Source organism: Aspergillus multicolor (genome assembly GCF_047715735.1).
Source record: "Aspergillus multicolor strain CBS 133.54 unplaced genomic scaffold BDW74scaffold_27, whole genome shotgun sequence".
NCBI lineage: Eukaryota > Fungi > Ascomycota > Eurotiomycetes > Eurotiales > Aspergillaceae > Aspergillus > Aspergillus multicolor.
In genome coordinates, this window is record NW_027395978.1 from 246,278 (window position 1) to 272,414 (window position 26,137).

Consider the following 26,137-nt stretch of genomic DNA (forward strand, 5'->3'; position numbering starts at 1 on the left):
CTCTGACGGCATGCGTTGTCCTGAAGCTGTACAACATTTCCTAGACGAACTTTGGTCTGCAAATTTATGCTTGTCGATATCTAAACCTAATTAGCCATGGCTAAGATAGATGAGCAACTCTTTCACCGCACTGTTCAGAGAACTAACAGACAACAAACCAATTTGAGATTGATTACCAAGAGTCCAATAGAACGCGAACCCGTTTAGCATTCCTGAAGTTGTACCTACATGATGATCATGTACACAAACACAAACCCCTTCTTCCAGTCGCGTCGCGGACCATCCCTTGCTTGCCTTTACCAAGCCCTTATAAGACAACTCTACTCCTGCAGCTCTAACACAACACGACGCCATCCACGAGCCCAGAACGACATCCGCCGCGTTATTATACAACTCAATCTACATATCCTCAAAATGCACCTCCAAACCCTATCCCTCAGCGTCCTCACCCTCCTCGCCTCGGCCCTCGTTCAGGCGCAGGTGCACAAAGACCCCTACAACGCGCCCACACACGGCCGACCCCACGGCGTCGACATTGGGAACAAATTCTGCGGAGGACAGTGTGTTTCCAACCCGAAATTGCTGGCTTGTCCGCAAATCGAGGTGCGATGGCTGCCTTTTTGTATTCTCTTTCTCCCTGCTGACCCTTTTTTCTTACTATAGTACCGCCCGCAACTCGGATGCTACGAATGCTGTATTTCGGACGAGGAACTGGATGACTTCGGCCTCGAGAAGCACGGGTTTGTGCCATTTGACCATGATGAGATTATTAGGCATGACCAATAGTGGGTTTACTTGGTATTCTACATGAGCGATGTCTCTCTGCGACTAGGATTATGTACGATTAGTGTAACCTGAGATGAAGTTGGGATGGGCATTATATTTTCTATACTATTACAATAGGATTGGTGGTACCCATTCGTCCTTCCACTTCCTTGAAATCGTTTACCGGATTTTTCCAGGATTCTCTATGCAATTGCCACATTAAAGCGACGCAGCAGAACATACGATATCTCGTACCAACTAAGAGTAAAAAGGTTACCTGTCCTCTCCGTTCACAGCAGAGACAATACACCTCTTACCTCGAAACTACTCCCGCTGTATTCATTTGTTCCATATCTGCATAACCATGAGTGCGGTTTGATATACCAGTGTAAAGGTACGCATTGACAGAATAAGAATAGGCAGGCAAGAAAGGAAACAGGAATATATAGACTAAGCAAGTCCTTTGAGTCCTAATATGTAGACTTGCCTGGGTGTCCTAGAGCCAGACAGTGGCAGTGGCATTTCTCTAGGTGATTGGATCTGGACGCCGGAGTGGTCGGAGACGCATGAGCCCTAATGGATCTCGAGGCAGTCCGCAACTTCCAGTGTGCCCTAACGCTCGGCATTGTCTGCCTAGATTATGACCTCAGATAGAAACAATCGTCAATCGCTTAGAAATATTTGCCGGCTCATATGCCCGGTTGTTCTAGATGCCTTCCCGCTTAGAAATTCTTGTCTACGGAGTGTACCTCCCCCCGAAGCTCGAACGGAAGCTAATCTGACCTTCACTCCAACCCCAGTTTATTGGTAAGCACCACCCAGGTACTAACATACAGATAGCAACCACTTAACAACAGCTTGAGGATTACTAGTTGTTACTGCGCTGGAGGGAACTGACAGACACGCTCACCCGGCTGCAGTGCGGACTGTGGGAACACTGTTTCAAGTGAATTGTGTTTCAACTCTTTATTATTATTATCTATCAGTACTTGAAGAGTAAAGGAAGGAATCATGGATCAAACCATGACCTTTTTGCGCTTGTTCTATATGCCGACCATACTCCGGTGTGGAAAAGGATAATAAAAAATAAGATAATTGGCCGCATTCATTTGGTGAAGCATCCCCATAGTCTGCACTGCAGGTCGGGTCAGTGTGTTGCGTTAGTTCCCTCTGGCACAGTAATAACCGGAGTGACCTCAGTTTTCGGATTCCAGAGGCCGTTGCTGGCAGGAAAGATAGACCCGCTATCAGTCGGGTTGACAGGTGAGTCTGGAATCACTGCGATATGAGGAACCACCAACTCCACGCCTTTGGTGACACTGCCGCTACCGGAGAAGCAGGGTTTGTGGCGAGGAGGTAGAGGACGATGGACAGTCTCATACATGTGGCTCATATAGTCCGAAGCCACGCTGCTCACGGATGAAGGAGTGGAAGGAGTGTTGCTCAGGGAAGGGAGAGTCGACAGGCTAGTCGAGCTTGTGTTGCGATCTGCTGCACGGCGCATGGGAAGTGCAGACTCATCGCCGTGAAATTTGGACAGGTACTTCCACGCATCCGAAGTCATCACACTGGACGACCGAGCATCCGTAGGTATGACGGGCTTCCATTCGGTGGGATCAATATCTGTTTTGGCCTCATGCATGTCGGTGGGTATCCGGATGGGTTGAGAGGCTGTGATGGGAGCTTTCGTAGGCGTCAACGGCGCCACAATATTGGGAGAAGTCATCGGTAGATATGAAGGAGGCATGTATGACGGGAGAGGTGAAGATGATGAGAATGACACGGATAGAGGCTTTCTGGTGTCTTTTCGGCGACAGCTAGTAAAAAACGTTAAGGATCTTGATGAAAAAAAAGGTACAAAGGTCGAGGGAGGACGGATTTATAGGGTTGACAAATAGGGCTGACAAAGATAAGGAACCATACCTTTCGCTGCAATAAAGAAGGCGGTCGTCGGGCACAGTGATCTGCTTCTCACACATGCCACTGTAGATAAGTTAGCATAAACACAAACACGCCGATAAGCAGGATTCCAATATGCAAGGGCTGGGGCGATAAGGAGACTAGGGTCCGCTCCGAGAATAGGGGCGGGATGGTGCGGCGGTGTAGGGGGCGACAAATATTATACAATCTGTATATAGACCATACGTACCAGTAGTTGATGAAAGGTGCCATCTCGGGCATCCAGTCCTCGTCGACCTCAACAGTCCGAGATTGGCCACAGCCCAGCTTGGAAATAGAGTGAGATGCACCCCTCCGGTGGATTGATGGCCTTGTAAGCCTCGTTCTGTGTGAGCTCGAACCTGGAGCAGAATGACGGTAATGGGGGAGAGGGTGGCTTTGAGTCATGGTGGCGGTGAGGGTCTTTGTATAGTTTCAGATCCTTGGCCGGCTGATGGATCTGGAATCGCCCAGTGATGTGCGAAGTGGAGCACGGGTGTTCCCCTGAGGGGCCCGAGTATACTATGAGGGATTTCCAGCAGCCGGTTCGAACGAACAGTGTATTACCACAGACCAGGGCAGTATTGTGTGCTTGACGCTGGAACAGGAGGAATGCTGAGGAGGATGAATGCGGGAAATTCCAAAGACAGCCAGTGACAGGCAAATATGTACAGCAAGCCGTGCGTTCACGGCGATAAAGCGATGATAAGCTTTCAACTGTGAAACCCAGAGGTCAGCTCTGTCATTGGCTGAGATAAGGACGAGATACCGAGATAGGGTACAGCTGGAGGTTATTTTTACCTGGTTTGCCTCCTGTTTCTCTTCAGTCGTGCAAGGGCTGGCTATGTTCCCTGACGTAGGGCAGATCCGATTGCTTTGCGGGATTATTCGTCTTGCACCAGCCGCTGAGTAAAATCGCTCGGAGATTTAAGTGGTGACCAAGAGGCAGGATGACGAGAGAATGCAATGCTGGGCACAAGGCACTAGATGGTCCCCGAGAATATATAAAAGAGAGCGCGGGGGTTTCTCTGATGCCAACGAAAGTGTGGAGGAGTAAAAGCTGAATTTAAATAGCGAGCGAGTGACGATAAGTACTATGAGCTAGCACGATTGACCGATGGTGGATGTCGAGCGAGGTTCTAGAACGCGGCAGGGTGTTGTTGATGTGGACGGCTGTCGAAAGCGCCTGCCTATGGGTGACGATCCCGGCCACGGCAGGTGGCCCTTGGGCTCAGGCAGTCAGGCACCGACTCGCGTCAGTTCATCAGCTTTGACGTAGGCCTCCCTCCTAATTATAGTGCGGGCAGAATTCCAGCCCACGAGTCCAGATGCTGTTCCGTGGTCTTCATAGGGCCTTTGTCTCCGTCGCGTCCGGGTCCGAAAGATTCAAAGGCGTTTCTGTTTGCTAATGGTTGTATGATCGATCTGATCTAGACTAGACTAGACAATTGCCGGGGAACGTTGCAACAACTCTAAGGCTGAAAGGGGCCACCTGACGAGTGCGGAAGGCCAGTGCTTTGCAGGCTGCTCTTGGCTGCATTGAAAAGCAACGTGGGAGACTACGATAGCTGATCGTCGCCATCCTTGATAGTCAACAACTCAACATGGACACTGGCTATCCGGCTGCTTTGCCTCAGACCGCTCAAGAATGCCGTCAAAGCATGTACCTTGAGGAATCCCAAAGATGAGATGTGATACCAGGGTGCTCATCGTGGTTCTGACCTGGTGCTGGTATTCCGAACACAAGATCGGCTCTAAGCTCCACAGTCTTCAGGAGCTCTTCTACTCTGTAACAGACACGATGGAAGCCCATTCTAAAGAAAGAAACGACACATAATCGAGTGCGACAAGACCAGAGTCGAAGACTCACTGAAGAATCAGCAGTGGGGCATCGAACTGTCGATGATGAAGCCGAAACATTCCATCATTCCCCAGTTGCTCCACAAACGCCCAGACACTCAATCACATCTGCCTGGGGTTGATCTACCAAGGTATGCTTCAGTTGTGGCTCGGCGCTGCCTCGTGAGCACGATAATGCTCGAACTCAACTCGACGATGGGCCCCGCTGACACTGGAAAAAGCATCTCGACCAGTCAGAACAGTGAGGCAGACAGCAGGTTTCATGCGACTCGCATAGACATTATCTATGCATATTCGCGCATGTAATACATTAGCCTGTAGCTTTGATGATTGCTTGCCTTGGAACAGCACATCCGAATGTAACCCAACTTGCTGCCTGTCAACTCTCCGCGACTCAGTTCTGCATCGGCCGCACAATACCCTTATACTGGCTATGACGCAAGATAGCACATCAGATAGCATAACTACTGACGTGAATGAGGCCATCAAGGACGTCAACTTTTGGTAGAAATCTCATTTTCGAAGCAAGCTGTAATGCCATATCTTCAATATATTGCGATATGATTTGGACGTTTTCCTGTCTTCGTAACTTTTGATGGTGCTGCTGAGCCCGGTAAAGAATTGCCGTGTGGGCAAGTTCACCCCCACCCTCCCACTACTCTGAAATTGAGCGCATAACCGAGTTTAAGGGTGAAGAATAAGGGAGAATAATGAGGTGGGCTCTACTCCGGAGTCCTTTCAGTCTCCACGGGCCACGGGCCCCACGAGCGAGGGGTGTAGATCGGGATCGGCGTACTAGTTTAGTCGTTTGAATTCTCCTCTGAAACCCCGTGACAATAACTCGGTTGCCAACTATCATGAGCCAGGAGTCTGTTGGGTTCGAAATGCGGTTGTGCTCTTACAAAAGACACTTGATCAAACGTAAAGCGAAGGATGACTGCACCTCGTTCTACGAGTGATTTCCAAAAATCAAATTGTTCCAAGAAAACATATTGATTTATCCCAAGGGTATCATAGTGGTGCTGTTTATCATAAAAGGTCAAGTATTAGCTGTAGTCATCATTTATCGATATCCATCGCATCACCTGCGCCTGCTGTTGTAGGTATTGGTGCAGAAGGAGCCGTGGCTGTTTGTACAGGTGCAGGCGCAGGCGCAGATGCAGGCGGAAGTGGAGGTGGAGGTGCAGTAGCCACCGCGGGCATTGACGGTTCTGCGGCCGTTGCTGTGGTTGGGGCAGCATCGCCGGCCGGTTTTGCTGCATTCTCCTTATCGGGTACGCTGGACTGGTTGCCAGCTCCACTAGGTCTTTTCGTGGTCTCTTCTGCATTAGGGTCTAGAAACCTGTCGGGCACGCCACGTGCAGCAATTCCGGCAGGTCCAACGTAACAACCGAGCATGGGACTCCAGGAGTACTTTTGGGCGGCGGTATGGCGGATTTCATGATATGCGTAAGAGTTTGCGAAGGGGAGGGATGTATCCGGGTCTCGGTAGCGGGATGGGAGAGAAGTGATAACGCACAGTGAGGACGAGATTTCTATTTGCATGTTAGTAGCGGTTGGAGAGCGGCATAATGACAATGCACTTACTCGTAAGCCGAGGAGGTTTCTTTGCGTTGAAGTAGATACTAAAATCTCGACTTTGGGCGGTTTTGTCGTCAAAATTCTCCAGGACAGTGAGGCATCGCCCGGTGTGCTCAATGACTGCCGGAGGGGCCACGGGTTGCGAATCCGCAGTTGTAGTATTTGTTTCATCTACGTGAATTTCGGGTTTCTGGCCAAGTTCCATAAGACCTTCCGCGCTCCCTTGATCAGTCGGTTGAATAGTGACAAGAGTATGAGGCGTAGACACAGCAGGGGTACGCTCAGGGTCTAACTGAGTGGTCGGTGATGGTTCGTTAGTCGGCTGTTGCATCACATCATTGGCCTTCTCTTCTGCTTTAGGTAAATACGTTGAATTGGTAGTTATAGCTTCCGGTGCCTTGGGTGGAGAATTTGGAGTTGGATTGTGGCTTGTCGGGCGGTCGAGAGTTTCTTGCGTGGTCCCTTCACTATTGACTTTTGCCGACTGCTCACCAGCAGCTTGGGTAGCCTCAGTTGCTTCTAAGGTAGGTTTAATTGTGCTAGGAGCAGTATCTGGTTCTAGTGGTGCGCTAGGTGCCGCTGACGTAGGCGCCCCAGGAACTTCGTTTGGAGGGACAGCGGCTTGAGGTGTTTTAGAAGTTTCACCTTGAGTTCCCTGGATCTCTGTATCTGATGTCGTGGTGATGATTTGACTGGCAGTGGTGGCTTGACTGGCATCGCCGGCCGGTTGAGTCGGTAGAAGTTGCTGGTCTTGCTTGGGTTCAGTTGTGGGCGGTGCTGGATTTTCGGACGGTGTAACCGGAACACCCAGCGACGTACTGGGCTCAGTATTAATGCCTGGCTTCTGCTCTATTTCGGGTTTTCCTTCTTTGTCCGCTTTTTTGCTCTTTTTCCGCCCACTATCGTCTTTCTCCGGCTTTGGCGTAATTGCTACTTTGCCGACGCGAGCCAACCGGCCATCTGCCCAGGTAGCAACACCACTCCAGTAGGAGATAACGGGGCCTTCCAGACGGCGATTTTGAAGTGCTTCAATTTTAGCTCGCCGTTCCTCAGCTTTCCTCTTTTCCATTTCTTCCCACCGATTGAGGCTTTTGCTGTTGTGCCGTTCCACCCTCTCAGCTTCTGCAAGATGTTCGGCCTGTGTCATTTTCTTCGGCTTGTGCTTGGCTTTCCGTTTAGCCGCCTCCTCCATTGTAGCGATAAGACGAATACGCTTCTCCTCGCTATCCTTCAACCGGGCGTGCGTGAGTTCCTTGTTCTGCATAGTTTGCCGACGGGAGGAAGATCGTGTAGGGCCCTCGTCAAGCGTAGGAATCCATGAAACTCGCTCCGACTTCTTTCTTGGGCGCGGAGCAGGGGTTGTCGGCGCCTTGGGAGCTGCGGTGGGGTCGACCTTCACCTTCTTGCTTGTGATCCTGTATCGAAGGTCCTCTCGAGCTCTCTTCTTCTTCTTCTCTTCTTTCTCCTCCTTCTCAATCTGTCGCTCCCCTTCAAGGTCATCTGCCTGCGCACTCGGGCCCTGATCATCCTCATCGTCGGAAGAAGAGTCTAGACCCATATCGTCCTCTTCACCTCCTTCCTCTGCTGCATCGGCGGCGAACTCATTATCATCATCCACTTCTTCGAATAATAGTGCTAGTTCGTCATCTGCTTCAGCATCTAGGAGAGCGGACATTTGCCGTCCCGCCGTGCTCCGCTTCTCACGCCCCTGGATGAGCGATTGCACCGGAGCTTCATCTTCAGATGGAGACCTTTCATCGTCATGCGACATTTTAGGTTTCGGGATAAATCGAGGCGAGTGTTCGGACACGAATAATTGGGAGACCCGACGGTTCACATTCGAGACGCGTGTATAAAGATTGTGAATGATCGAACCGTTGACCTATCTCCGCCTAGAGAATCGTTGATGTGATAGTATCTGACGACAAGCTATACCATAAGCATATAACATAGGGCGATTACAGGTAGTCAGTAGAATGATTCCGGATGAAGGGAGCCGCCCATACTTTATTTCGGCGACAGGAGCTTTGAAGGCGGTGTAGATACCATAGAAGCGGCAGATTTTGGGTTCATTTTAAGCCTCAGGCGCCAGTTGGCCCTGAGTTGGGAAATACTGCTTGGGGCAGTTTCAGGATAACATTGTTTTAGCTTTGCGTTCGTAGCCGGGTGTTCAGACTCTAGGACTATAGACTGGTCAGTACGCATCTGCCCAGCGCTATAATGCTTGACGCCGATGCTTCCTCTTGTCCACGGAGTAATACCACCCCTGCTAACGCGCTTATAGATTACCTGCCTTAACCCTGAGATTTTAGAACGCATCATCACTTAGACTACTCCGTATGGCGTCTTGGTCGTGCTTATCAAATTTTTCTCTATTTGACGGACATAGCATCTTTAGGCTTTATCTCCTTCCGTTAGCAAAGGGCACCGCCTATCTAACATATTCCGCCGGGCTAGGCGTAGTGGCGGCGGATCCATACATATTCTTTAACATACGTTTATTTCTACAGATTATATATTTTGGAATAGATTGTGAAGACCATTTTTGTGTGGCTTGCGATACTCTGTACTTTCTGTTCAAACGGTCACCCTAATCTTGATCATAGGCTGCTGTTCGATGATTTTAGTGTCTAGCGTGTCCGGGAAGAATCGGTGTTCGATGGACTCGGCAGTGGTTGGAATGCGGGGTCGAGGCTTCGAGGATGTTTCAGAATGTCAAGCATCCAAACAGGGCTAGTTTTCAGATCACTCCCTGTTTCAGAATCCGTGCCAGCGGTTCTTTGCATGATGTCTCGTCATTGGCAGTTGGCACTTTTATCAATCAACAAAGATGAGAAAGGGGCTGGTTCCTGAAGGGCGAGTTTGGGAAAGATTACCCCTGTCACATTGATCTAGTCTGAACTTCATGTCATGGCAAGATCAGGCACCAGCTGTAAAGTTGACATCGAGTATCCACCAAAATCCAAGGGAATAAGATATTTCCTCAAAACGGAGTTTTTGTGTCTTTGAAAAAGTGCAGACACAGCATCGAGGCCGTTGTTCGAGCCTCGAAGCGTTTGGACGTTTGGAGAAAGGGAGGCCACTTAATAAACTTCACTGACATCTTGGATCGTCGCTTGAAACACTTCGTAGCCGCACAGGATCCAAAGTTCGATGATTCGAGAGCTGATTGACTGAACTCAAGAAAACCCTTCAGAAGCAATGCACGGAAGAAATTATAGCACCAGCATGCAGTAAAATGCCCGGTAGAAGGTTGGAACGCAATGGAGGCTGGCAGCTTGAGGGTGTATCACTATCTACCCGTACTCCGTAGACTAGGAGTCATGAAGACGATTGAACCAACCCCAGCTAGGATCTCTGCCCTATGTTAGTCCCTTGTCAAGAGCTTCAGATTACGGAGTAATAATCACAAGTTATAAGTGGTCGAGGACGAGGCTTCCAACGTTCAATAGACGAAGAACGGACCGTGGACCAACCAAAGCAGCGGGAGCTCCAGGTCAGAGTGGCCTGCAACCGCCTACTCGAAAGTCTTTTCTGTCTGTCCTCTTCCAACCTCTCTCTGCTTTGCCCTTTTCTTGCAGCAACCTCCCTGTTCTTCTCTCTTCCTCTTTCTTCCCTCCCATATTTCGTTCATATTGTATCTTCTAGTCACGTCATCTCCCGATCCTTCTACATCGCCCGCCGTTCCACTTTTCGGCTTCTGCCCTGAGCTGCCCTGCTAATTTCCAGCCACCAGCGAGCCGGCTTTTCGGGCCTGCATCTTGTTGTCGCTTCTATTACTTTCCGCCTCACTCTCTCTCGAACTGTTGCCTCGACGATTAATTGCATCTTCCAGTCGTTTCTTCTAGCGAGCCGTTACACGTCCATAGTAAACACCTCGCCCGGCAATTTAGTACACTTGTGCATTTCCGGTGCCAGGCGGATACCACTACGAGCCAGCAGTCTTATTTATCGCGATTGTTTTCGGTCTCTACGCTTCAACGAACGGATCGCGGCGACTTGCTCATCCAATTCCTCTCCATTCACGAACCTCAACATCATTCGAACTTACGTATCCGCTGGAGCCACTCATCCGGTCAACCCCGCCGTTGCGCTTACTGCCTGAATTCCGCGAAGACTTGATTACAACATCCACCTGATGAGATACGCAAATTAAGACATCCTTGATTACATTGATTGTTTACACCCGCCGCTTTCCGAACAACTAGCCTCGAACGTATGGTTATCCTGGGGTGAGATATTGATCGTACCGAGTATTACACATTTTGTCACGGCATAGCACAGATCTGCAACAGTTATTTAACAGGATCTGACAAGTCTTGGGGCGGAAGGACAAGTTCATGATGCTACCTGTGTCGCGGCCTGAGGGCCACATGAGCCTCAATTACATCCCTACCACCCAGCCCATTTCTGGGACTTCTACTGGTCGCAGTTCTCCCAGCGACCCGTCCGCGAACGCTCCCATAAGGCCCCCGTTTGTGACCTCAAACAGTCTCAATGGTGCTACAGGTTCGATAGGAAGTGCAAGATTAGGGGCTGGATCCCCTTCTCATGAGCTTGGTGCCCGGTTGTACTCAAAGCGGTAGGTGGTCTTACGCAGATTACAAGCATAGAGGTCCATTACTGACGCGTTTTACCGCCAAAACAGTGCACGCGAGATACAAGCGGAAGAAGGTGTCTCTCCGTTTTGGGGCCCTCCGACGAGCGGCCATTCTACCCCTTTGCGCGAAAACATCCCCGAGTCACCTAGTCAGGAGGGATTTCCTGACCTGGTGCCGTCTACAAGCAGTGCAATGAATGGGCCTGCGCGGAGAACGCGAGCTGGTACGGTTCCCTCTCGGTTCTCACCAGTCGGCGTTCTCAACGAGGCGAATCTTCAACAGCCGTTCGTGTCTCAATCTCAGTCTTCCCGGCCCACACCGTCTACTAGCCCCTTCCGACCTACCGGTGTCCCTGGAATTGATACCAGCGTCAAACCTCCGACAACTTTGGGTGGTGGCGGTACAGGCAGCCTCTCCCGTCTTCGGGCTGGCTCAATGCCGCAGCGAACCAACATCCTGGGATCTGCAGGGCCGTTCGGTCCGTCTTTATTCTCGACAAGCTGGGCTACAGGGCGCGATCGCGCGACAACCCTTACCAGCATCAGATCCTCCGAGGGACCAACCTCGCCCAGTCAATCATCATTTTCGCGCGATGGGCTCACAGATAGCGACGTGAAGACCTTGGACTACCTTGGTCTCGCAGAAACCCCGCAGCAAGCTCGGACCAATTTTGTACGACCATCCGTTGATGTTCTACTCCAGCAGCAGCAGCAACAGCAACAGCAGACATCTTCGCTTCCCCCACTTCTTGCTGAGCTCGCAATGATCAAAAATAATAGTCGAATCCGCTCTTACTCGGTCAACGCAAAGGAGAAATATGCCGATGACGAGGAGCTTGAGTACGAAAGTCGCTATTCTCAACTCCCGTCAGGGGCCATTACACCCTCCGCAGCTGCTACGGCCGCCCAGTTGGCTGCAACCCAAGCGCAGATTCATCAGCATAACCTTGCTGTGCAAGCTTTTGCGAACCACGCAACAGCCAATCGCCCACGCGCAAGAACTGCGGGTATCCTCGAAGCACCCCCTCAGCGATCTTCCATTCGCAACTATCTTGCAACTCCTTCGCGTCTCGAGAACAGTTTTAGCGCGGCCGATTTAAACATCGCTGAAACTGGTGAATACGATGAGTTGACGGAGGCCGTTCAGATGTTGCACCTAGGCGGAGCTGGTGGCGCCAACATCGGTCTGCGCTCTACTGCTGAAGTGGACGAGACTAATCAGGATGGCCCGACTAGGGCGCTGTGGATAGGCAGTATCCCCGTTTCGACCACCGTCACTTCCCTGGAAGCCATTTTTAGCATATATGGAAAGATCGAATCCACTCGTGTACTAACCCATAAAAATTGCGGGTTTGTCAACTTTGAGCGCATCGAGAGCGCTATCCAGGCCAGGTCGCTACTGAATGGGAAGGAAATTTTTCCCGGTGCTGGCGCTGTCCGAATTGGATATGCGAAAGTACCCGGATCGTCCAACGCTGGCACACCTGGAGTCAACGGTGCCCAGTCTTCGCCTACTCCTGATCCAAATTCGAAGTCATCTGCTCCTGACGCGGACAAGTTCGGCAATGATTCAACTGTACCCCAGCTACCCGCTCTTCCTGAACTTCAGCCCGAAATGGTGCAGATTGTCAAAGAATTTGGTGCAACGGAGGACGAAACCATGAAGATCAATACCAGTATCCAGCAAGCAATTTCTTACCAAGGTTATAACGACGAAATACCGTCCGTTCCTGAGCCCAATCAAACCCGAATGTTTGATGCCCCTCGTCTTCGCGACATCCGTAAGAGGATTGATAATGGCAATTGTTCAGTACAAGAAATTGAGGAGACTGCAATTGCAATGCTTCCCGAGATCGCCGAACTTGCTTCCGATTATCTAGGAAATACCGTTGTTCAGAAACTGTTCGAATACTCTTCTGAGCCCACGAAGGAACGAATGCTTGTTCCAATTGCACCTCATCTAGGTGAGATTGGTGTACACAAGAACGGTACCTGGGCAGCGCAGAAAATTATTGATGTCGCGAGAACGCCAACACAGATGCGGATGATCGTGGATGCTCTTCGGCCATACACAGTACCTCTGTTCTTGGACCAATACGGCAACTACGTCCTCCAGTGCTGCTTGAGATTTGGGTCTCCGTTCAATGAGTTCGTCTTCGAGACCATGTTGAGCCGTATGTGGGAAGTTGCTCAGGGTCGTTTTGGAGCTCGCGCTATGCGTGCTTGTCTTGAGAGCCACCATGCCACGAAGGACCAGCAGCGTATGCTCGCAGCAGCCATTGCCTTGCATAGCGTGCAGCTTGCTACTAATGCCAATGGTGCCTTATTGCTCACCTGGTTCTTAGATACTTGCACCTTCCCTCGTCGCCGGACTGTGTTAGCCCCCAGACTGGTTCCGCATCTTGTGCACCTTTGCACACACAAAGTTGCGTATTTGACAGTCCTTAAGGTTATCAACCAGCGCAACGAGCCTGAAGCGCGCAATATCGTACTAAAAGCGCTGTTTTTCAGTCCGGGTGATGAAGTGCTGGAGAAGATCCTAAGCGATCAGACGTCCGGTGCCACCTTGATTTTCAAGGTTCTGACAACGCCTTGCTTTGACGAGTCAATGCGCCCGGAGGTTGTGAAAAATGTCTCAAAGGTGCTTACTAAACTCAAGGCTACACCAAGCCAGGGCTATAAACGATTGATGGATGAGGTTGGAATGTCCTCCCGGGGCGGCTCCCGCGACAATCACCATCGTGATAACACCTCAAGCTCTGAGAAGCAACAGCACCGGCCTGCGTCTCGGCAAACGACTGCCACTTATCCGTCGCAGCCACCTCTTGAAAGGCAGTATAGCGGGCAGTACCCTATCATGGGCCAGAATCTTGAGAGTGCTCGACCTATGTCATCGGAACAGCCTCACAACATGCAATTCGAGTCTTACCCCATTAACGGAGTGAACGCTATGAACGGTATGGGTGGTGTCAACGGCTCTAGCTTCAGTCAGGACCCCATGGTGCCTCTCGCTCAACAACAGATGCAGTACCAAGCGTATCTAGCCGCCCAGTCCCGGGGTGTATCTCCAGGTCTTTACCCTGCTTTGGGTAACTCTACCTACGGATATCCTGCTGGCTCAGATAACCTTCGGGCCATGCAAGCTCAAACTGGGCAAATCAATCCAGGCCCTATGCTCAACCAGTCGCCTTACGCACCTCAGCAATTTAGCCCTGTCATGGGCTCAGCCCAGATGTATCAGTACCCCCCTCAGTTCTACTCTCAAGCGGCCCCTATTCAAGGACAACCGTCTGGGGGGCGACGTGGACGTGTAAGTTTCATCGATCTGCCGGTGCGCTCATAACCGGAACTAACGTATCTGCAGCGCTGAATTTTGCCTATACCTTCTAATCCATCTTGGCTTCTACCCGTGTATAAAGTTCTTTACCTTATTTTCTCTCGTTGGTGATACAGACTAGGATGGATATATGTCGGAGCACCCCATCAAACCTAGATCGACGCTGGATCGTCTTGGGGAAGGGGAGTGTTGAAGTGAAGGAAAAGCGTTGCGGTTTGTTTTATTTGAGCATAGTGGTGCATTTGTCGCGAGTCCTGAAGTCTCCGAACTGCACAGACTTTTCCATCATAGCCCTGTTGGATACAAAACCATATTTATTGTCTAGTATATTATTATTTCATGACCGAGATTATGATGACGAACGTTCTTCTGGAACATGGTTCAACTGTTGCTTCTCCAGTATGATGTGCCCTTACTGCGACATCAGTCACCTCTTTCGTTGAAAATTGACCAGGCACCCTGTCGGTAGCTGCTAGTTTCAACGCTTCTAAGTGATGGCCTCAATATATTGTCAGAATTCACTTATTTAAAACCCAAAACCAAGTTCACTAGAGCCTCTTCATCAATTCAAGCGCTCAGTTCCAACACCTACCGTAGCGCAACACGTGACATCCGCCGATGCGGCTCCGTCCTTAATGAACGACGACATAGTAGGGACGGTCTCCAGAACTCCCCATATTCGTTGTCAGGTCTGGTAATATTTCTGTGCGCCGTACTAGGACTGACCCTGGCTCCGACTGATATTTTATCTCGCCCTGCTTCCTCGAGCAAGTGCTCGACATATCGCACCGTGATTATGCCTCCCAACGGCGACATCGCTCACGGTATGCTTGACCCCATACTCCCCGCAACCTCATCCATCGCCATCGCCATCGTTGCGGGCCAACTCCGAAATCATGCTAACGCATTTAAACAATACAGCGTCGCCGGCTGCATCAGCCTCCGGAAGCTTTATCGATGCGTCGGGATTCAAGTTCTCCGAGAAGGATACCAAGCAGGGAAAGATCAAGCTGAAGAAGCCGGGAAAGCTAGGGAAGAAGAAGGGTGAGATCCGGTCGAGCGCGACCTGTCAACAGCTACTGATTGATGCCTTGTGTCCCAGACAAAGAGCCACCCAACTCCCCCGGCTCATCGCCCATTCTACCGGAGATCGATGAGAAGACGATGTCTGTCTTCCCAACCGGAAAGCCGCGCGAGGAAGACCACCTCGAAACTGTGGTATGCAAGACGTGCAAGAGGCCGGTCCTCAAGCAGAATGCTGCAGAGCATATCCGGGGATGTATAAGGGCAAAGCAGGAGAAGGCGCGGAAGAGGAAAGAGCTTCGTGACGCTACGAATCGGGCCAAAGCTGGAGAGAAGGAGGGAGATGAGGAGGGAGCAGGTGGCGACAAAGCTGGTGAGGGGGATGAGTCCGTGAAGGCGCAGAAGAGTGCAAAGAAGAGTGCTGTCAAAGGGATGGCTGAGGATGGGACGAAAAAGGGCAAGAAGCGCAAGGCGGAGGGTGACGAAGAGAACAAGGATAAAGAGCCGAAGAAGAAAAAGAAGAAGGAGGAGCAGAAGCCCAAGGCTGCGAAACCGAAGGGCCCGGTGGATGTTGAGAAGCAGTGTGGTGTGCCTTTACCGAATGGCGCTCAGTGTGCGAGGTCGTTGACTTGTAAGAGTCATTCTATGGGGGCGAAGCGTGCGGTGCCTGGGCGCTCTTTACCGTATGATATGCTGCTTCAAGCTTATCAAAAGAAGAACCAGGCTCGTCAGCAGAGTATGCCCTCCCTAGGTTTTCCTGGTTTGTTTATGCTAATGTGGGTTACAATTCAGAGGCGGCTATTGATGCGAATGCGCCGCTCCAAGATGACTTGGAGAACAACGGTCCTGTCGACTCAGATGAAGAGAAAGACGCAGTTATGGCGGCGATTTCTCGCTCCTACCCGCAGCCCTTGGTCAGACACACTCTGATATCTACCAAGAAGAAGTATCAGTTTGTGCGGATCAAGGAGATGCTCTCGCATGCGCTCGGCGGCGCCCGCGGCGGAGGGCTCTTCTCAACTGGGGATCAAGTCAACAGTCCGATTGAAGGGAACCTCTTTCAGCCGATCAACGATATAAGTATGGATATGTCCGATGTGCCAGACGATCTCGGCGACAATTCCAATCTACCCGCGCCGGAGGTTGCAAGGAAAACTCCGGTGGCTGCGGGTTCTTAGGCCGTTGACTCCTTTGGTGTACCTGCGATTTTCAATCTTACTCCTATGCATATGTGAGCGACGGTGGTCTATTCGGTTGGCGAATTGGTAACTCAAAGGCGTTGGTGGTCATTATTCCTTGAGGCTGGGCTTTTTCGATTTTTGTCTCACTTAGAATGCGATACCCCCAGGAGCTAGTCATTGTTTTCTAAATTGGACAATCATTATATCAAAATCAGAGCATGGAGTATATTCTTCAACTTGTGCATTCTTACATATACAAAACTACGGATCTCCGAAACGCATGAGTATTATGCCTGAGGCAACAAACTCTCATCTCGCCGATGAAGATCCCAAGACAGTACCTTGAAAGAGACCTCGAAACCTATCGCACCTCGACGAAACCCGCTACTTACTTGCGTTACTCACGACTTCCCTTCCCCACGCCTCACTATCTCCCACCTTTGCAGTTACCGATCAACTCTCTGTGCCTGCGGGCCAGTGAGCAAGAGCCCGCGAACGAATAAAGACAAATCTCCCACCCCTACTTACCTTACGCGCATTTCGATCCCAGCTTTATCGCCAGCTCCGCGGAACTTATACGAAACGAAGGGGAAGATGGGGAACTCTGTGCCCGATCTTGACAAAATCGGCGTAAAAGCCGAGCCCGAGCTGGCTGAACAATTCCGCAGAGAGGTCGCAAACCTACTAGGTCGCAAGAACCTCAGCTTCCCCGGCGCCCAACCGGTCAGCTTCGCGCGACACCACCTCGCCGAGCTCCATCGTGAAGACTACTATGTGTGCGAAAAGACTGACGGCATTCGTTGCCTCATGTATTTCGCGCGCGGCGAAACCGAGGAGGAAGAAATTCACTATTTGATCGACCGCAAAAACGAGTACCGCTGGGTTCCCAACTTGCACTTCCCTCTGCCCGGAGATGACACTTTCCAGGGTTTTCATGCAGAGACGCTAGTAGACGGCGAGCTCGTCAACGATACATATGATGATGGCACACAACAACTAAAGTACCTTGTCTTCGACTGCCTCGTACTGGACGGGCAAAGCCTCATGCACCGCACACTCGACAAACGCCTCGCGTACTTCAAAGAGAAGGTCCTCAAGCCCTACAATGCACTATACGAGAAATTTCCGCAGGAAAAGCCACATCGCGTCTTCGTGGTCGAAGACAAATCCACCCAGTTTAGTTATGGAATTGAGATGATGTTCCGGGAGATCATCCCCAAGGTGAAGAAAATCCACGGGAATGACGGCCTCATCTTCACCTGCCGCAGCACCCCCTACCGCAACGGCACAGACGAGCACATCCTGAAGTGGAAGCCGCCTTCTGAAAACACGATCGACTTCCGTCTCCGTCTCGAATTTCCGGTCCTCGAACCAGATTCCGAGGACGAGGCGGACGGCGTCTCAGAGCCTTACCCGGACTACGATGCCCTTCCGATATTCCATCTTTTCGTCCTGCATAATAATGACCAATATCAGCACTTTGGAGAGATGTATGTCACCCCGTTGGAATGGGAAGACCTCAAGGCGCTGCAAATGCCGCTGGACGATGCTATTGTTGAATGTGCCAAGGATGAGTCTCATCGCTGGCGGTTTCATCGGATTCGTGATGACAAGGCGGATGCGAACCACTATACAACCGTCGACAAGGTATTACAAAGTATTGAAGACCGCGTCACAGAGGAGGACCTCATTCGCGCGGCGCCTAGTATCAAGACGGCATGGAAGAAACGGGCACAGGCTGAAGCCGATGAGCGAAAACGTGCCGGTGCAAGACCGGCAGCTCCGCCACATGTAAATGGAAATGGGGTGAAGAGGAAATTTGAGGAGTAGCATCTTTTTATACTTTTCTTCAGGTTATGGCGGATTCATTGCTTTGGGGTTCTGCGCGGAGTTCGGGCGTTGAGATGGTCTCCGCTCTCTTAGCACTTCTTTTATGGTCTAATGGGGATGGACATGGTGTGGGGAGGCCGTCAAAATCACTTCTCTACCTTTTCTTCAACATTTGGAAGGAGAGATTGGAGGTCTCTATATAATCCTTACGTTCTTGATGCTGTTTATTATCCGCTCTGGATACGGGCCTTGAGTTCGGCCTGCGACCAGCTTTGCTTTGCACTGTGCTTCACGATCAGGCTCACATCTTATATGTCTTGTGTATAATACGATTCTGCTATTTTCTGGAATAGTTTTCTGGTATAAAAGAAACTAATGGCAATGCATACTATAGATACACTATCGCTTCTTGATGCTCACATCAATGTTAGTGATGGCCCATGCGGCCGCAAACACGCTGAATAGCCCGATTGTAATAGTGATGGGTTTGCGCATTCCATCCCAGAAGGAGTAGTCGTAGGTAACCTATTTCCAGTAAGTGACTGCGGTAGTTTGTGACGGCTGGAGATTGGAGAACTTACCACGAGCTGAGAATCACGAGCTTCGTCGGTGAGGCTCTCCACGGTTAAAGTCAGAGCGGTACGACCAAGCGTATCCATGAAGGTCTTGTGGGTAGATAGGGAAGCTTGGATCTGGCTCGCGCTCGGCAATCCATTACTGGAAGGACCTTCGATAGTCTCGTAGCGCACATTCCTGGCGCCCTCGGGCAAAATGACACGCAAGACTACCTTCTCGTACTGCAGACCCTCACCCATCTTAGGTCCCTCAATGAACGGAATCTTGAGAACGTAGGAATCATCGCTAGAAACTGCCCGACGCAAAAAAGACGAGAGGTCGTTGTTCCATCCAAGGCGGAAGCTGTAGTTCCAGCCACCGAAAACAGGGTACCGGGGCTTGAATTCGAGGTTGGCTTCACGGTTCTTCAGTCCAGGGCGGTAGCGGCTCGTAGAGACATTTCCAATATCATCAATAAAGTAAGGATCCACTGAACCAGGCTTTAGAGGATACTTGAGCTCTTTGATGGCAGTGGAGGGAGACTGCTGGTAGTTGGCAACAGTGTAGTCCACGCGGGAGAACTGAGTGAGCAGCTTGGAGCCGTTGTTGCGGAGCCAGTAGCGCTCCTCAGTGGCCAAGTTTCCACCCCAGTGGGACACCTCTAGGTCCCGTTCCAATAATGAGGCTGTGATCACGGGCTTCGTGAATTCATATCGGACCGTGATGGGGTAGGATGTGCCTGGCGCGACTTTGGCGGTGTCGTAAGGTCCATATGTGTAGGTAGTGCCCTGACGTTCTGGGTCCGCACCAGTCTTAAGATCCGTGGTTGTGTAGTCGGGGATATTTGCGCTTGGGAACTTAACTTTGGTTTTCTGTGTCACGGTCTGATAAGCGGATGGCGCGTATGCGGAGAATGAGTACAACAGGAACTGGCGTTCTGACTGCTCAATGGCAGCTGGGCGCGGTTGTAGAGAGTTGAGGAGGGAGTATGAGATTCCAAGTGTGAGTTGTGATGAAGGAGCCAGAGGTTCAGGCAGGTGGACGATGAAGTATTGGAAGTCACTAAACAGCGCGAATTAGAATTGAGGCCATGTGGTTACTGCTTCACCCATTGAGTTCAACAATAGAATTACCTGGTAGAATCAAACTCTGCAGCTTCCACATCAAACCTGCCCTTCTCTGCATCCTTTTTGTTGCGGACCTCTAGACCTCCGACCCGGTCGAAGACGTCCGACGGGAAGGACAGATAATACTCGCTCTGGGGTTGTTTATCAACATTTTCGACCACAACGTTGATGGTTTCACGAGCGTAGCTTTTCTCGAGGTTCGTATTCCGGACCAGATTCACGTTCTTGAAGACCTGAGGAGGTTTGAAATCGGCGGGGAGCAGCTTGGACTCGGAGGAGGTTGATTTCGCGGAAACTATAGAGCTGCTGGACAGGACAAGCCCGCAGAGCGCAGTGACAACGGTGGTAAACGACCTCATTGTGCATCCAGCGCTGACGAGCTGAAAGGTTCTCGCCAGAAGAGAATGTCGAGATAAAGAAAGACTGGAATTCAAACAGAGGGCGGAGAGGACGACGAGTCGGCGTGATGCTGAGGTGTCCCGATGGAGAGTCCTAGTACGGCGACCGCCGCGGCCAAATTACGCGGCTCCGCTCCTCTTCTTCCCCTCACTCCGCTCTTCTCCAGCTTGCTCTCAGGGCTGTTTGGTGACTTTAGCTTGTTGTTGTTCTGCCTCCGTCATTATGTTTGCACTCCGAGCCTCGCATAGCCGGCACTTTTGCAGGACGCCGCATTTAAGAGCAACCGGCATCGCTCGTTCTGCCCGACAGAACCATAGCTTTGCGCAGAGCAAGTTCTTCCGCGTTTCAGAAGAGGTCCGGGATGCAGTAGCTACGGGAAAGCCCGTTGTTGCTTTAGAATCCACAATCTATACCCACGGTACGTCGTTTGACGCCTGTGTAAAGCTCTTCTAATGGGTATAGGCTTCCCGTATCCAGAGAGTGTAGCTCTTGCGTCGCTGCTAGAAACAGTCGTCCGTGCGAATGGAGCCGTGCCCGCTACAATTGGTGTTGTGAGAGGCGTGGCTCGCGTCGGCCTTGCTGCCGATGAACTTATCGGGCTTGCATCAAGAGCGGAGAAGAAAGACGCCCTGAAAGTGTCTCGTAGGGATCTTGGCTACATTTGCGGTCTGGTGAGTCTACCATCCCATTGACTCGAGGATTCGACTAACAATTGCAGGGCTTGACTGGTAAGCCGCTCTACGGTGGTACCACAGTTTCCGGCACAATGGTCCTTGCGCATCTAGCCGGCATCAGGGTATTCGGTACAGGTGGTCTTGGTAAGACTTACTCGACATCTACACTGTAACCAGACTAACACTACCAGGTGGCGTACATCGCGGTGCAGAGTCATCAATGGACATATCAGGTATACCAATAAAGTATTGAGACGGCGTGAGCTAACGTGTATCAGCTGATTTGACCGAGCTCGGACGGACCCCTGTGGCTGTAGTTAGCTCGGGCTGCAAAAGCTTCCTGGACATTCCTAGGACGCTTGAATACCTCGAAACAGAAGGCGTCTGTGTTGGCACTTTTGCAGACGGCCGCCAGGGTCCCGTTGATATTCCCGCGTTCTTCAGCCGTGACAGTGGCATCAAGAGCCCTAAGGTCATTGAAAACGAAGCGGAAGCAGCGGGTATAATCTGTAAGCTTGGGAAATCCCGCATAGTTATCCTGCTAACATTTTGCAGATGCGCAATCGAGACTGCCTATCTCGTCGGGCATGTTGTTCGCTAACCCAGTTCCGGTGGAATATTCGATTCCTCAGAGCGAGATTGACATCGCCATCAACGAAGCAGTCCGCCTTGCCGAAGTAGAGGGGCACCACGGAAGTGACAACACGCCCTTTATCCTGGCCAAAATCAAGGAGCTCAGCGGCGGGAGATCAGTGACAGCCAACCAGGCCCTAGTTGAGGCGAACGTCAAGCGGGCAGCGCGAGTTGCCGTGGAGCTCTCGAAATTAGAACAGTCCACGATTTCTAGCGAACAGTGAGTCATCTATAGCCTTGAATGGAGCGGGATGTCCTAATATCGATTGTCCCTGCGTAGGCATATGCCAGCGACTATCCCGATCAGTAGGGCTGACCAGGCTACTTCAGAGACTAAATCGGAATTGCCTTCAAGGACTGAACCAGTAGAAAAGGCAGACATGTTAGTCGCGGGATCTTTAGCGATAGATCTCGCTTGCGACTACGTTCCTGCAGCCGGACAGACTACTCCCGCTTTACGGACGTCCAATCCTGCCATCATTGAGCAAAGCCTTGGCGGAGTAGGTCACAACGTCGCCTTTGCCTCTAAGTCTCTAGGCAGCTCTGTCATGTTTTGCAGCGTCGTTGGTGATGATTTGAGCGGCCGCGCGGCCCTGGCGTCTCTGCGGCAGGAAGAGCTCCCTACTAGCGGTGTCAAGGTGCTGCCAGCTACGTCGGGAGCACGTACGGCGCAATACGTGGCAGTGAACGACGCAACTCGGGATCTTCACGTAGCCATGGCCGATATGGGTATCCTGCAGCTTCCCGCAGAGACATTCGACTTTGAAGGCTTCTGGGAGCCAGTGGTCTCGCGCATGAAACCCAAGTGGGTGGTTGTGGATGCCAACTGGAGCCCAGAATTGCTTTCCAAGTGGATTGCGATGGCGAACAAGCACGGTGCGCGAGTCGCTTTTGAACCCGTCTCAGCTGCCAAATCTCAATTTCTTTTCAAGAAGAGCCCCGAAATGGAAGCAGCTGTGGGCGAATCTTCATGTGTTCCGAACAACACTGTGAGCCTTGCGGCGCCGAATGAATTTGAGCTTGCGGCCATGTACTCGGCTGCCCGGGAAAATGGCCTCTTCGATTCGGCAGGTTGGTGGCGCATTATTGACTCGATGGGAATGTCATCGTCAGGCTCGAGGGAACGGCTCGTCGCGATGACATCTGCCGCGCTCGTTGACGCAGGCATACCGCAGCAGAGCATCCAGCTTCTCCCATTCCTTCCATGCATAATCACGAAACTGGGCGCCAGAGGAGCGCTGCTTACCCAGCTGCTGAAACCAGAAGATGTCCGTCTCACGGATCCGGAATACAGTCCCTATATCCTCTCCCGCTCCACATCTACGGATGGTGTCATTGGAGGCGTGTACCTGCGGCTGTTCCCGCCGGCGGCGAAGTTGGCCGAAGAGGCCATTATCAGCGTTAATGGCGCCGGAGACACTTTGCTTGGAGCTGTCATCTCTGGGCTTGCCTCCGGACACGGAAGAGTTGAAGACGTGGTTCCATTTGCGCAAGAGGCAAGTCTTATGACTCTCAAAAGCGCCGGTGGTGTCAGCAAAGAGCTCGCACAGTTACAGCCAAGACTCGAGAGTATTGCGTCGTGATTTTGCGGTGATCTGTCATGATTTCTCTATCCAGTTATATAAGAACACTATTGGCCGCTTCTTCTCCTACAACGGGCATTTGCTCAATGCTGTCTTTCCCTTCGCGGTTCGGTCCGGTTGTTTTGAAACCTGACGGGATAAGAGTCGGGTCTAAAAGGCCGATCTGCACTAGTACGCTGGCTTGATCCCAGTACATGTTGTGGTTGGCGATCTTTCCACCCAGGAAGCTAACAGTCATGATGAGGGGAATGCGAACGGAGCGCCCAGTTGGTGGCACGCCAGGTAGCAGCCATGGTATCTCCTCCGTGTGCTCGAAAGTGAGCAGAAGCTCGTCTACAACACGATCAGCACCCGAAGTGCGAGAAAGCAGCCGGATCCGCTGAGAAGGCGGGCCAGCCGGGACAAACTGCGTGGAGTAGAACGTTGTGATCTCTGATGGCGACGACCCTATTCATGTTCGTTAGCTTACGCATGATTCTTGAGTTAGGGCTCACAACCTCCAGCACCAGAAGGGACACAATTGACACACGTCCGTTCATCAAAGTTGGGGTTTCCAGCACCCCCGCCCACCATCAACCCAAGCATATCTGGCGACGAGGTAGCGAAGGGGTTCTTCGCGGTCTCGTGGATATTCCTCCAGTAGCCTTCCCAGACTAATTCCGGATCAGGCGCCCCCCAATCACCTCCACCGCTAGGCCACCCGAACCCGCGCTTCAAACAGTTCAGCGCTCGACTCCAGGCCAACCGCGAGCTGGTGCGATCATATGTCGGTGATACAGTGGCCTCTGCAAAGCCCGGTTGCGACTCCGGGTAGAAGAGGATATGGCAGCGGTGCCGCTTGTTGCTGTCGTCATACAAGGCGAAGCTCTCATTCTGCGATCCGGCGAGGTGAATCTGAATGGCGAGAGTTGGGTCATTCTGATACGCCATAGACATCGACGTTGTTGCTGCGGTTGTTGATGGCGGGAGGCGTGCTGGTTCCGAGGAGTCTATCGATGCAGGGTCCGGAGCGTCCGGGTAGAATGCAATCAACGCGCACAGCCGAGGGAAGGGGTTAGTGCTTGTTTGTTGGTGATGCGAAAGCCAGAGAAGATATGCGGGGCGCTTGTACGCTTCTTTCAATCAATACACTTGTTGCATACCTAGATGAGAAAAAGACATACCCATAACCGCGTACCTCTCCCCAGGCTCAAGATCATCCTCCCGATCATGAATTACCCTCTCCAACTCCCTCCGATCCCGATCAATGTCGCCGCTGTTTGCGCGAAAGGGCACATATTCAACCGAGAACCCCTCAGTCTCCAGCCGGCGAAGCGAAGCACTATCAAAAGTAGGTGAGTCGGAGGTGACGTAGAGCCTGCGCGGGACGGGCGGGCTCGGGCGATGCGTAGAGCTGCGCCGACGCAGATGGTGGAATAGTTTGGACATCTTTATGTTTTGCAGGGGAGTTTATCCCATTGGACCGGGGTAAAATGAAGATCGCTGTCGGTGGCCGTCCGCGTACCTTTTTCATCCTTCAGCCCTACCGGGTGCAGGGCTGCTTTGTTTTTTTCTTTCTTTTTTATAGCCACTCTCGCGCCAAAGCGACGTCATATACCCAGCTCCGTCGCGGTGGGGGGTTGTCTTCTGGGCACTCTGGGCATTGCTCTGGGCATTGCAGGCAGCCTCTTTTTTTGCTTGGAGGGAGAGGGATAAAGCCGGTTATTCGGTCCTTTGCCAATGCCAGTTCACCCGGACCACTTGTCTTAGGGTATATGTACACGTTAGAAGGCAGTTATACTCGGGCGCAGTGGAACTATCTTGGCCTGACGTCTCCTAGCCATGCTAGCCAATGAACAGACCCAAATACTACTTCCTAGCACCATGAGATGTGATGAAATCAATTCCGTTCGCTTCTATGCTGGGATGGTCTTGCATTGCATGGGTGGAATGACTCCGCTAATCTGGTCTGATGAGCAGCGAGGGTGACCATATCCACAAAAGGATGGCTCAGCAATTTGTCTATAAATCTATCCTGACTAAATCTGAAGAATGCTCGAATATCAGACATATATACACCATGTCTAGAAAGTCATCCTGAGCCCAATCGCTAACAGTCGCAAAGCTTCTCGGAACTGGACTACTTTAGAGTCCGTCCTGACGAGTCCTCGGAATCGATGGCACTATAAACCACGACTTAGAGTCAGAAACTCCGCAGCCACTCCCTCTGCGCACTGACATCATCGCCGCCCTCTCCGTCCAAGTAGACCCGGTAAGCAGCGCGGAGCAGACTCGTCCTGGCGACCTCACAGTCGATACGAATATCCTCAACCAAGGCATCCATCGACACGTAGTCGTATTCCGGCCGGATGTACCCCAGCATCAGCAGGTTAAGTTTCGTGCCGTAGAAGTCAGGGAGTTTGTGAAACTTGACCTTTTCCTTCTCTTCGCTGGATGCCGTCGGAGAGGGGAGTGTTAAGGAGGGCATTATGTGGATTTCCTGTTACACTGTTAGCGGTGACCTTCGTTTCAGTGGATAAGGTTACGCACTATCGAGCGCGTCTTGTTCTTGTAGTAGGGGTTGTATCCTATACTCAGGACGGCCGGGAGGATTGGAGCCTCGTCCCCCGTTGACTCAGATGACGGCGCTGTAGCCGGGTCCAGCGCAACAACGCCATAGTAGACTCCCACGCCCAGTTCCTTGGGAAGAACCTCCTCTAGTCCATCAATCGGGATGTTCGCTGTTGGGATACCAAGCTAATTGCGGCAATATGGTTAGCTTCTTTCTTTTTCCAAGGCAAACAGCGGCGAGTAAGCAGGCAGACAGACGTACCTCTTTACTCCCGCGCCCGAAGCCCTTGATGACGGGTCCGGATAGACGGATGGGAAAGGGAGGCTCAGGGCCGGCGTCTGGGCCTGTCACTGGAGGGCGGGGGGTTGAGGGGCGCATTTCTTTTTTCTTTTCTTGGGGGTTGCACTGGAGGGGTTGTGATTGTGTGGGTGATCTCGAGGAGGTGCGTATCGATAAGAGAGCGACGATCGTGCGGGGTTGATTGGGGTTGGATTACCTCA

At 51.5% G+C, this 26,137-nt stretch overlaps 12 protein-coding genes across 12 annotated transcripts; 5 read left to right on the plus strand and 7 right to left on the minus strand.

The window, feature by feature from the left end:
- Positions 1-414: 414 nt before the first annotated feature.
- Positions 415-786, plus strand: BDW74DRAFT_181352 (uncharacterized protein; the record flags this gene model as incomplete). Its single annotated transcript, XM_073730002.1, has 2 exons — positions 415-603; positions 664-786. 2 exons carry the CDS (start codon positions 415-417, stop codon positions 784-786), a joined length of 312 nt encoding a protein of 103 aa, XP_073580637.1.
- Positions 787-1,266: 480 nt separating this feature from the next.
- BDW74DRAFT_159190 (uncharacterized protein) lies at positions 1,267-2,711 on the minus strand. The gene has a single exon (XM_073725429.1). It carries the CDS (start codon positions 2,510-2,512, stop codon positions 1,913-1,915), a length of 600 nt encoding a protein of 199 aa, XP_073580638.1. The 5' UTR covers positions 2,513-2,711; the 3' UTR covers positions 1,267-1,912.
- Positions 2,712-2,729: 18 nt separating this feature from the next.
- Positions 2,730-2,977, minus strand: BDW74DRAFT_159194 (uncharacterized protein). Its single transcript, XM_073725430.1, has one exon. It carries the CDS (start codon positions 2,944-2,946, stop codon positions 2,737-2,739), a length of 210 nt encoding a protein of 69 aa, XP_073580639.1. The 5' UTR covers positions 2,947-2,977; the 3' UTR covers positions 2,730-2,736.
- Positions 2,978-4,608: 1,631 nt separating this feature from the next.
- BDW74DRAFT_68082 (uncharacterized protein) lies at positions 4,609-5,269 on the minus strand. Its single transcript, XM_073733437.1, has one exon. The coding sequence runs from the start codon at positions 5,047-5,049 to the stop codon at positions 4,702-4,704; it is 348 nt and encodes a 115-aa protein (XP_073580640.1). The 5' UTR covers positions 5,050-5,269; the 3' UTR covers positions 4,609-4,701.
- A 19-nt stretch (positions 5,270-5,288) lies between these two features.
- BDW74DRAFT_159195 (putative signal transducer) lies at positions 5,289-8,085 on the minus strand (the record flags this gene model as incomplete). Its single annotated transcript, XM_073725431.1, has 2 exons — positions 6,151-8,085; positions 5,289-6,098 (listed from the first exon to the last, which is right to left on the minus strand). Coding segments are annotated over exons 1-2 (2,237 nt in total), but the record flags the coding sequence as incomplete, so codon positions are not given.
- A 2,143-nt stretch (positions 8,086-10,228) lies between these two features.
- Positions 10,229-14,250, plus strand: BDW74DRAFT_68128 (putative RNA binding protein Jsn1). The gene is made up of 2 exons (XM_073733438.1): positions 10,229-10,726; positions 10,793-14,250. Exons 1-2 carry the CDS (start codon positions 10,485-10,487, stop codon positions 14,085-14,087), a joined length of 3,537 nt encoding a protein of 1,178 aa, XP_073580642.1. The 5' UTR covers positions 10,229-10,484; the 3' UTR covers positions 14,088-14,250.
- A 515-nt stretch (positions 14,251-14,765) lies between these two features.
- Positions 14,766-16,496, plus strand: BDW74DRAFT_159199 (deubiquitination module subunit SGF73). Its single transcript, XM_073725432.1, has 4 exons — positions 14,766-14,905; positions 15,003-15,125; positions 15,184-15,840; positions 15,897-16,496. The coding sequence occupies exons 1-4, from the start codon at positions 14,878-14,880 to the stop codon at positions 16,280-16,282; spliced, it is 1,194 nt and encodes a 397-aa protein (XP_073580643.1). The 5' UTR covers positions 14,766-14,877; the 3' UTR covers positions 16,283-16,496.
- Positions 16,497-16,641: 145 nt separating this feature from the next.
- On the plus strand, positions 16,642-18,467 carry BDW74DRAFT_159202 (mRNA guanylyltransferase). Its single transcript, XM_073725434.1, has one exon. It carries the CDS (start codon positions 16,880-16,882, stop codon positions 18,113-18,115), a length of 1,236 nt encoding a protein of 411 aa, XP_073580644.1. The 5' UTR covers positions 16,642-16,879; the 3' UTR covers positions 18,116-18,467.
- Positions 18,468-20,367, minus strand: BDW74DRAFT_159203 (dolichyl-diphosphooligosaccharide--protein glycotransferase subunit OST1). The gene is made up of 3 exons (XM_073725435.1): positions 19,804-20,367; positions 18,697-19,732; positions 18,468-18,640 (listed from the first exon to the last, which is right to left on the minus strand). Exons 1-3 carry the CDS (start codon positions 20,154-20,156, stop codon positions 18,515-18,517), a joined length of 1,515 nt encoding a protein of 504 aa, XP_073580645.1. The 5' UTR covers positions 20,157-20,367; the 3' UTR covers positions 18,468-18,514.
- A 6-nt stretch (positions 20,368-20,373) lies between these two features.
- BDW74DRAFT_68151 (pseudouridine-5'-phosphate glycosidase/carbohydrate kinase family protein) lies at positions 20,374-23,103 on the plus strand. The gene is made up of 7 exons (XM_073733439.1): positions 20,374-20,614; positions 20,659-20,867; positions 20,915-21,014; positions 21,062-21,103; positions 21,149-21,379; positions 21,426-21,723; positions 21,784-23,103. Exons 1-7 carry the CDS (start codon positions 20,419-20,421, stop codon positions 23,084-23,086), a joined length of 2,379 nt encoding a protein of 792 aa, XP_073580646.1. The 5' UTR covers positions 20,374-20,418; the 3' UTR covers positions 23,087-23,103.
- Positions 23,104-23,120: 17 nt separating this feature from the next.
- BDW74DRAFT_181360 (dienelactone hydrolase) lies at positions 23,121-24,514 on the minus strand (the record flags this gene model as incomplete). The annotated part of the gene is made up of 3 exons (XM_073730003.1): positions 23,121-23,533; positions 23,581-24,198; positions 24,250-24,514. The coding sequence occupies 3 exons, from the start codon at positions 24,512-24,514 to the stop codon at positions 23,121-23,123; spliced, it is 1,296 nt and encodes a 431-aa protein (XP_073580647.1).
- Positions 24,515-25,268: 754 nt separating this feature from the next.
- fmn1 (riboflavin kinase) lies at positions 25,269-26,015 on the minus strand (the record flags this gene model as incomplete). The annotated part of the gene is made up of 3 exons (XM_073730004.1): positions 25,269-25,565; positions 25,616-25,822; positions 25,899-26,015. The coding sequence occupies 3 exons, from the start codon at positions 26,013-26,015 to the stop codon at positions 25,269-25,271; spliced, it is 621 nt and encodes a 206-aa protein (XP_073580648.1).
- Between the last annotated feature and the right edge of the window lie 122 nt (positions 26,016-26,137).